Source organism: Etheostoma spectabile, chromosome 19 (genome assembly GCF_008692095.1).
Source record: "Etheostoma spectabile isolate EspeVRDwgs_2016 chromosome 19, UIUC_Espe_1.0, whole genome shotgun sequence".
NCBI lineage: Eukaryota > Metazoa > Chordata > Actinopteri > Perciformes > Percidae > Etheostoma > Etheostoma spectabile.
The window spans coordinates 10,834,915-10,845,211 of NC_045751.1; the positions used below are offsets into that span (position 1 = coordinate 10,834,915).

Consider the following 10,297-nt stretch of genomic DNA (forward strand, 5'->3'; position numbering starts at 1 on the left):
GGGGGGGGGGTTTCATGCCTTTCTAGGATAGCAATAAACTCTTAATGGTATTATTAGCTCTTGGACTGGGCAGCATTTCCCTCTCCGGTGAGAACTGGAACGATGTACCCCTCTGTAAGGTTGTTGAAGAAATGTGAGCCCGCTGAGCTTTCTTCACACACGTCTGCTTCCAACTAGTTACATTTAGAGCTGTTCAAACGACCACATCAGCGCGCACGCAGGCACGCAGAGAGCGCCAGACTGGAAGAATGTTGCTGTGTCACGGTGAGCCTTCATTTTGACAAATCGGCGATCTGACGGTGTGTGGGGTGGGGGGGTGTGTTTGTGTGCGTGCGTGTTGAGTTTCAGTGTGCCGATTGTTAGTTGCATAACATCTTGGATTGTATTTTTAACAGTCACACAAATGTAAAACAATCACTTATTCCTGGATCCTTGGTCTCTCTCCAATATCTGTCTTCCACTTCAAATCTTCTCTTGCTGCCCCTCACAGCCGAGTTTTAGTGCATAGTACTAATACTAGTAGCAGCAGTAGTAGTTGTGGTACTAACGGAGGCAGTAGTAGTTGTGGTACTAACTGAGGCAGTAGAAGCGGCAGCGCTAATAGTAGCAATTGTTAAAGTAAATTTTTATTCTTGCTTCTCCTGTCTAGTCCCTTCAATAGTATCAATAGGATTCATTTCTGTGTAACTTTACTCTTTTACATGACCACCTCTTGATTCAGAAGGTCATACCACCCAGCATTTTAGATCCATAGCATCTGATCTACTTAGGAGGCCCCGCTGTGTGTGTGTGTGTGTGTTAAAGTGTGTGTGACAGGGTCACGTCTGGGGCTCGAGGGGGTGTAGAAAAAGCTTCTTATGAGTGCTGGAAAACACTTAGCTCGACCACCTTGTGTGTGTGGCCTTATGGCCTTGTGACCTGCTTTGACCAAATCTGTGCAATCATTCTAAGACTGTGTGTGTGTGTGTGTGTGTGTGTGTGTGTGTGTGTGTGTGTGTGTGTGTGTGTGTGTGTGTGTGTGTGTGTGTGTGTGTGTGTGTGTGTGTGTGTGTGTGTGCGTGTGTGCGTGTGTGCGTGTGTGCGTGTGTGCGTGTGTGCGTGTGTGCGTGTGTGTGTATTCTAAGTTTTACTAGAAATGTCCATGTGCTTTAAACCAGGAAGTGGGAACATTGATCATGTGTGCTTTGGACAGTGTACATAAAGGAAGGAAAGAAATGCTCCATAGCTGATTGCTGAAGGATACAAATACAGAAAAATTCAGTTATTTGGACCGAGGTTGAAGGTTAAGATCAGGGAGTCAGTAGAGGGGAGTTCAGTGCGTTAGCTACAGTAGATGGTGGCACGCTCCACGGTATGGAGAAGCAGGCAGGAGTACCGACAAGGAAGCAATGTACTGCTTTGGACGGGGGCGGCAGCTAAACACATTTTAAATACCTAAAAACAAATACGAAGTTTAGTTCCCCATCGTAAAGGGCTGTCTGAGAGCAAGGTAAAGTGGTGAAAATATTCAAAATATAGCGTACTCTTAAAATAATACTTATTTTTTTAGATATTTAACATGCCCATATTGTGCTCATATTCAGGTTTACATTGTTTCATTTTCAAAAAACAGGTCTCTTTTTAGGTCTCTTTTAGCTACAGAGTGAGACATCTCACTTCTTTGTTAGGAGTCACACATGCGCAGTAGCTAGGTAATATCACATCAGCTAGATAACTCTTTCTCCAGCTTTGGTCAGTACAAGGCAGCTTTGGTCAGTACAAGGCAGCTACAAGGTAGCTGGGAGACTTCTTCTAGACGAGGGCCACTTGTGGAATACTTGCACGAAATAACACCCCGAATCCCAAAAAAAGTGATTTTTTCATGATATGGGCATTATAAAATATGTTTAGGTGCTGCCCCAGCTACAGCATGACATTAGCTTAGCTTCCGTGTTCGTACTCCTGCCTGCTCCTCCAACCTGGTGGGGGGGGGGGGGGGGGGGGGGTGCTGACCTCTATCTACTGTAGCTAATACACTGACTATGGAGGAGTAGCTCATACAAACCACATTTCAAAAGATCTGATCCATTCCTTTAAAATACTACATGCAACAATAGACTGATGAATCGGCTACACATTGCAATACACTCTATACTGATCCTGACAAGAGTGTGTAATGTCATTACAGTCGGGTTGTGGAGTCAATGGTCTGAGTTGGTGTATAATCTGGTGCTGCTGACCCGACCAGCTCGCCCTTAAATGAGCTTAACGGGCCCCATGTTAACGATCTAACCCATTACAAGCTGATACTGTAACAAACTAAAGCAGATTGTCCTGCCCTGTGATGTCTCACGCTCACATGGAGGCAGACTGGTGAGTAGGCTTATACCTCTGTGCACTCACTCACTCACTCGCTCACAGACACACAGTAGGTATTATATAAGGTATGTAAGCATTCTGTGCTGAATCGTTTTTGGGACATTTTTGCCTTAAAATGACAGGACAGCTGTAGATGGGAAAGGGGGAAGGGAGAGGGGTATGACATGCAGCAAAAGGGCCACAGGTCAGAATTGAACCCCTGTACATGGGGCGCACGCTATACCAGGTGAGCTCCCAGGGCACCCCATTGTGCTGAGTAGTTTTATCTTAATTTTGGCCAGTAAAACTGTAATGAAAAGTTTTTTTATTGCCACTATGCTCATTATGCTATGTACTCTATTTCTAGTGACCAATCCTATTTTGCGGCTTGCTGCTTTCTCCAGAGCCACTGTATCCCTGAAATAACTTACAGAAGCCTCCTTAAACCCCTAATAAACCACTAAACTGTATACCATTGACTTACTTCGTTGAAAACCATTACATTTTCCTGAAGAAAGAAATATTTCAGGTCACGTTGCAGATTCACATTTTACTCACAAAATATCACAATAAGAATATGATGCATTACTATTATTTATTTAACGACCCAGCATTAAATTGTAGAGTTGAAAGGTCCACCTTGAACAGACATTAAATACATTTAAGTACATTGTGCTTTCTTTAACACTTGAAGCAAACATTTGAATGCAGGACTCTACATTTCTATTTAAAGAAAGGGTGAAAAGTAAAGCAAGATGCTGTTTGTCTGGGCCCTTAAATCCTAAATGGATTGTCAGACTTTATTCATCCCAAACTGGGAAATTACCAATTCAGCAGCCAGTTACAAGCACACAGCACACATACAGAAAATACAAGAAATTTACTATTTTATCTATCTTATCTATCATCTTCATCATTGTATATGGGGTGGGGAAAAAAAATCAACACAGCATTGTATCGCGATATTTTCAGTGGCAATACTGTATCGATACACAGGCGCCAAGTATCGATCTTTTATTATATATGTGTTGGTCAGTTTGTCCCATTTTGCAGCAATTAAACTGAAGTGAGATGAACAAACAGAGAAATTTATTTTTTTAAATGAAACAGATGTTGACTAAGTTTCCTTTTGGGGACATCATTTGAAATTGGGAAAAATTATAAGTTTGAAAAAAGATTTTAAATTGCAATATATCGAAGAATATTGCAATATGTTTAAAATCACAATATCGTATTGTGGTATAAGTATGATGATGATATTGTATCGGGAGGCGTCTAGTGATTCCCACCCCTATTGTATATCATCTGATATTTCAGTAGATTTCCCCCCCCAAATTGTTCAACCCTACCGCCAAGTGTCAAGCAGTGTAGATCAGATCAACGATTTTCAAGATATTCAAAACACAGAAAGCCAGACATGCTCAAACACACACACAGTTAAATGCTTCTGAGTTTTGCTTGTGTGTGTGTGTGTGTGTTGTGTGTGTGTGTGTGTGTGTGTGTGTGTGTGTGTGTGTGTGGGTGTGTGTGTGTGGTTGTGTTGTGGTGCTGGGTGTGTGTGTGTGTGTGTGTGTGTGTGTGTGTGTGTGTGTGTGTGTGTGTGTGTGTGTGTCTACGCGTGTTAGCATGTGTGTGTGAGCGTGTGTGTAAGTGTACTTACCGGCAGGTTGGTGAAGACACTGAACGTGCTCTTCAGAAAAGCGATAAGGTCAACCAGGTAGTCGCTGGCTTCCAGAGTCCCGCCTCCCTGTCCGGCGGCCATCCAATCGTAATCTGCCAGCTGCAGGAACTGGTCAATCTTGGCGTTCAGGTTGGTGTAGATCTCCTCCTCGGCCGCATGGCGAGCGTCCTGCGAGAAGATCGAGATCAGACACATAGGATTGTGTTCATGTATTCATTATTAACGCACACCTGTCATATTCATTGCCCCACCTTGACATAACCACTGAAGAAGGTGAGGCGTGTAGAACAAATAATAAAGAGAAGGAAAACAAAAAAGGTTTATGTGCATTTGTGTTGCCGGGACAGAAAAGATAGAGAAGGAAGATACAGAAGAAAAGAAAGTTTTTTTGGGTGTACCTTAAAGGTGGAGGTCCCGTACAGCTTGGTGGCGTTTGCTGTGTCAGGTGGAACATTTGTGATGTTTGATATGAACTCCTCCAGGAAATGGCAGCACTGCTCCAGGTGGGTGGTGTTTATGATCACCTGCACCAACTGGATACAAACACAGGACAAATGACGCTGGGCATGTTTAGGTACGTGTATTTTGTAAACATGAGAGTGAGATTCAGCAGGCTGGCTCAATGCCGCCGTCTCCGTAGATGGCCTGCACGCTGCAAGCATGCACAGACACGTTAATGCTCAGCGCATCGTTCGTTGCAGGATTCTCCGAAACACCAGAGGGCGTACATACAAAATAATCTGGGAATAAGCGAGAAGTAGTAGAGAAGAAGAGAGCGGAAGTAACCTCTATATTTGGGCGCCTGCTCTACCAATTGAGCTGTCCTGGTGCCCTATCTACTCTAATTATAACATGAATGTCATTTATCTCCAAATTGAAATGACTGTCTGCCTGTAACAATGTTATGAACACTTTTGTCCATGAAGCCAATTTGTTTTATTTATTTTTTTTTTTTTTTGCTTTGACAAAATGGTCTCTCGTGTTTGTCCACACTCTCCAGCTAAATGTGTCTTTCCCCAGTGTGGCGTGCCTCTGAACACACATATAACACTGTTGGACTCTGTGGTCTGCACATGAAGAACCATACAGACGTTTGGACAGGCGAAGCTGCTCAGCCAGTCTTCCCCAACGACAACGCTCCTCAGGTGCACGGCCACGCGCTGCCACAACTTGCCGGGCCTTTCCCCGCCGGAAAAAACCGCTGTTGCGACGTCATTTTATGGCTCCTGAACCTCGTACCGGGAACATCGCGGCTACCATAAAACTAGCGGAACTCGCCAAAAAGAGTAAATGCCATGCACCTTTAAATGGGACTAAATAATGTCTCTTATACTGTACACGTGTAACCGTGCATTATATATATATTTTTTTAAACCATGCAATTATATTACGTTTTTTTTGTCTCAATGTCCTCATGTATTCATTCATTTGGTTTGATTTATTCATTGTTGTGTGGGAAAAGGGTATGATAAAATAAAACAAAAGCACACACGTTTAATTTGTACTATAACCAGTCTTCAGACACATTTTTGTTATTGGTTTGATATTTGTCTTGGTATTCTGCACGTATTCAGCAGCATTAGACAATTCATTAAACCGGTTTGGTAAAGGACGCAGACATAACTAGAAGTGGGAATCACCAGACGCCTCCCAATACGATATCATCATGATACTTATGCCACAATACAATATATTGCAATTTATACCCTTTTGTCCAACTTCTAATTTTTTACAATTTCAAATGACTTTCAAAAGGAAACTTTGTCAACATCTGTTGTATCTAAAAAGATCTAAAAAGATTCTGTTTGTCCATCTCACTTCAGTTTTATTGCTGCAAAATGGGATTGTCAAGAAGACAAACTGACCAACACATATATAATACACCGATACTTGGCGCCTGTGTATCGATACAGTATTGCCACTGAAAAATATCGCGATACTATGCGGTATCGATTTTTTCCCCCACCCCTCGACATAACACCTTCTCTTTGGCGTTACATCACGTTCTTGTGAAATAATAGTGTTTGGTCTTGAGGGCCGTTCATAGAGCACGACAAGTGGAAAATAAAAATCACCGTTTGGGATCACCGTTCTGCACAGTTACAACAACAACAACAACAAGTTGGAAAACAAGTTGTTTTCGTAAGAGTAAATAAGCAGGAAAGGTGGTTAATGATCCTTCTGTGAAAACAAGTTACACTCAATCTGTGCAACGACGTTAGCTCCTTCCATCTGAGAGATTATTACAAGCGTCAAGCTGAGTTATTATTTATTTTATTTGTACACATTGGTCATAGACACACACACACACAAAGTACCTCTGCCAGCCCAACATTCTTCTTCTTAATGGCGTAGTGCAGACAGTGGCTGAGGGTTCTGGTCAGCAACACATTTGTCGACTTGCGGATCATATCGTCTACCTCCGTGGAACTGAGGACACACGGACACACACACACGGACACACACACACACACACGGACACACACACACACACACGGACACACACACACACACACACGAGGGCAGAGGATCAGTGACTGTGCAGAAGTCATTTCTTGCAGAGAGCTGCAGCGTCTGGAAGCCAGTACAAACATTTTAAGTGAATTTCTCAGTCTGCGAAACTATCCGTTTGGAAAAAGTCTAAATGTCAGCCAATTCAAATGAGTACAATACCATGTTATTAGCTGTTAGGCTCATTAGAAGTCTAACAGTGTCTTAAATCTTCCGATGGAAATAATTAACCTTAACCACTGAGAAAAAGTTAATTTGAGACTCAACAGATTGCCCCTAAATCAAGAAAATATCCACAGACTGTTAATAACTGCTAAACTGATCCAAAAATATTTCCATTTGCCTCCTGTCCAGATAGATAGATCGATAGATATTAATATATTTACCCAATCTAGTCCTGGACAGACTTTAAATTAAAAAAAAAATAGACATAAAATGACCACCCCTGCACAGCCAACGAGGCATGAAGAAAGCCAGCGGGCTGTTCAACCTGAAACAGGCTAAGATTTCCTGTTAAAACAAGTGTTTGATGGCGCTAATCAGACCCACTTACAAAATCTCTGACATACTATCCGTTTTGTTATGTTTGAAATGTGAATGGTGTTTTGGTGAAGAAACCCAGACAAATTTCTGCACAATTCTGGGAGTCCAGGGAGGTTTTTCATGGCAGCGTGTGTCTCTCTGGCTGTGCTTGGCCTCCTGTTTAAATAACTGGGTTCCTGGCAGCGTCAGACTGCACAAATAAGGATCCACTGAGGCAAGCTGTTTTGACATCCAACGCGAGGTTGGGCACACTCACAGGAGAAGGTAAGAAGAAGCAAATGAAGTCAGAAGTGGACAAATATACAAAACCCATCGAAAGCTACTTGGCTGATGCTTGAGTTTTGTAGAATATAGTCTATATCTGCGACGTTTCCTTTCCTGGGATTGTTCGGGTGCCGCCGGATCACGCTCTTTTCGCCCGGATATCCCCTAGTTTTGGCTTTCTTTGTGTTGGATTTCAAACTCCGGTGGATTTCTGAGGACTATGGTTACCTGCTCCTCAGATCTCTGCAGGGTAGACCCAGACAGCTAGCTAGACTATCTGTCCAATCTGGGTTTTCTCTTCTGTTGCAAGACTAAAACTACTTTTGAACATACACATGTTCATCCAAAACAAGTTCCTTCACGAGGCTATTTTGCAGCGGCACCGTGGCTTTGTCTGGTATTCAGCAACGCCCATGACGATTGTGATTGGTTTAAAGAAATGCCAATAAACCAGAGCATGTTTGCCTCCCATCACAAAATGCTGTGTGGACTAGCAGGACCCTCCTCCACAGCGCTGTAGAGGAGGGTCTGGCAAACTTCTACCTAGAATTTAAAAACTCTGATCTCTCTTTTCTGCCTCTGTTCTTGGACGTCGAGCGATCTGTACCCAACGGTTAATAGGCTACATGTCCCGTAGATCTTAAGAGCTCGCACTCAACACTGCACTTCACCGGGTGCTCGGCATTACACCCACCAAGTGTGATGCCGATCGGATGAATGGTCGTTGAGAAAATCGACACAGAAACTCCTTCCATTTTAGTTAGATAACAAACACACACATACACGAAAAAGGTCAGGTCAAACACACATCACACAGAGAGAGAAAATCAGCTCATTCACTTTCTCCCGCTGCGGGATGATGAAGAAGAATCTGTGTTATGCATGTGTGTTCGGGTCCAGAGCCCTGCGGGTAACAAACACATTCCAACCAAATCAGTACATTATCTGTGGCTGGAATTCAACACACACACACACACACACACACACGCACGCACGCACGCAGGGAGAGCAAGAGCTGGAATTCCAAACTCACGTTGTTTCCAAAAAAGCAGAGGAATCCTAAATTCCTGGAGTGGCAGAAGTGCAGAGTGGACAAAAATGTGTGCGCGTGTGGAGAGTGGAAAGAGTCATTGTATGCTACTGAACTCTGCAAGCGCGCACACACACACACACACACACACACACACACACACACACACACACACACACATCACAGAATTTGGATTTAATGTCATTGTATTTATACCGCCATTAGTCACAATAAATACGCGGTGGTTGATGCTGTCAAAAGAAAGCCAAGAGCCTTCAGTGCAGGAATATTTACAGCACAGTGACATGGTTGGAGACATGTAGAGGTATTTCCTAAAAATACACAGAGCAACAATGATGATGAAAAAAAGAGCGGTGAAAATAGTGAGAAGTTAGAGCGCACCGAGCCAGGAAGCCACAGGTATGCACATACTGTACCACGAAACGAACCCTGGACAGTGTTAAAGAGCAAACACGCACACACACACACAACGTCCTCATTCAAGTGCGGAGAAGCGACTGTGCTACGTAGCTATGTCCCACACATACAACAGAAATCAACTGGGTTGGCAGCCAAGTACACTCTGCTCTGTGTGTGTGCGTGTGCGTGTGTGTGTGTGTGTGAGTTGTTTTTTGGAAGATGGACTGAGCATACTTGCCGTTTCTATCTGTGTGTGTAGTAGTTGGAAGTGTGTGGGTCTATCTATCTATCTATCTATATATATATATATATATATATATATATATAAAAATAATGGCAGGAAAATAACAGTTCCACTCATACTTTTCTCTTGCCCTCAAATAGCTCCTTAGCACGATTTTTGACATCATTTGTCACTGAAACAGCGACACACTAAATGTCACTGTGGTTGCGCTCTGCGGCTGCTCGCCAACTGAAATAAAGTGACTGAAACATTATGAAAGCGGGAGAGGGTGACTTTAATGTACGAGAATAAAAATGATGGGGTTATGTATGCAGAAGTGAGTATAAATTGGAAACAGGTGTAGCTTCAGAAAAAAAAAAAAAAGAAGAAGAAAAAAAAGGGAGACTGTTCAAAAACATGCTAAAGACTTCCTGAAAGCAAAGCTCAGGACGGCTGTGTTTCAGTCAACCTCACATCCACATAGGTCAACACACGTGTGTTAGGTTTCCAACATGGGGGACCGGCGTTAGAGCTCTCATTACAACAGAAATGACACAAAAAGATACTATTTTAAGCCGATTCGCTGACAAATATTATCAGAAATCTGACCAACGGCACAGGATTTACATGATGAAGACAAAGCAGTGCACCTCTAAAAACCTAGAGAAAACTATTCTGTAGAGATAATGGGTGTTATACAACTAATATGTTGGATTCCTTCATTTTAAATTGTTAGCTTGGTCAAAGTCTCGCATTGCCAGACCTTCTTCTACAGCGCTGCAGTGGAGGGTCTGGTCTGGCTAGTCCACAATCCAGAGCGCTCCCGGAAGTGGAACGTCGTGGATATACAGTAGACTAGTGAGGCGGCACAGGATTTACATCTTCAAGACGAAGCAATGCACATCTAAAAACCTGGGGAAAACCCAGTATTCAGTAGGAAAAATGAGTGTTATACAACTAAAATATTGGATTCCTCCATTTTAAGTTGTAAGTGTCAACTTGGTCACACAAGTACAACTCAACATAAAAGCTGAAGATTTACTTTATTGCTGAGAATCCTCCGACAATAATTCCATTCAAATGAAATAGATTTGGTGCAAAATGTTGCCGTTACAACATCTCAACTGACTAACATGATGACATCATGCTACCCGACAATAGGGGCGTGCAAAAGAAAATCAATTCACATTCCTATCGCCACTCAAGCTCTACAGATTTAAAATCTATTCATAGAATTCCAAAAATCAATTGTTTCTTTGTTTTGTAATGGCGTGTATACTATCACATG

The 10,297-nt window shown here is 42.6% G+C and overlaps 1 protein-coding gene across 4 annotated transcripts in view; it reads right to left on the reverse strand.

Annotated features, from left to right (window-relative positions):
• The window catches only part of exoc6b (exocyst complex component 6B), a 116,065-nt gene that overhangs the window by 41,786 nt on the left and 63,982 nt on the right, over nt 1-10,297 (reverse strand). For all 4 annotated transcript variants that reach the window (XM_032499412.1, XM_032499410.1, XM_032499411.1 and 1 more), the window contains 3 exons: nt 6,337-6,448; nt 4,417-4,551; nt 3,998-4,186 (listed from right to left, as the gene is read on the reverse strand). In XM_032499412.1, the coding sequence (XP_032355303.1) occupies nt 3,998-4,186; nt 4,417-4,551; nt 6,337-6,448 (436 nt within the window). The remainder of the gene's footprint in view (nt 1-3,997; nt 4,187-4,416; nt 4,552-6,336; nt 6,449-10,297) is intronic.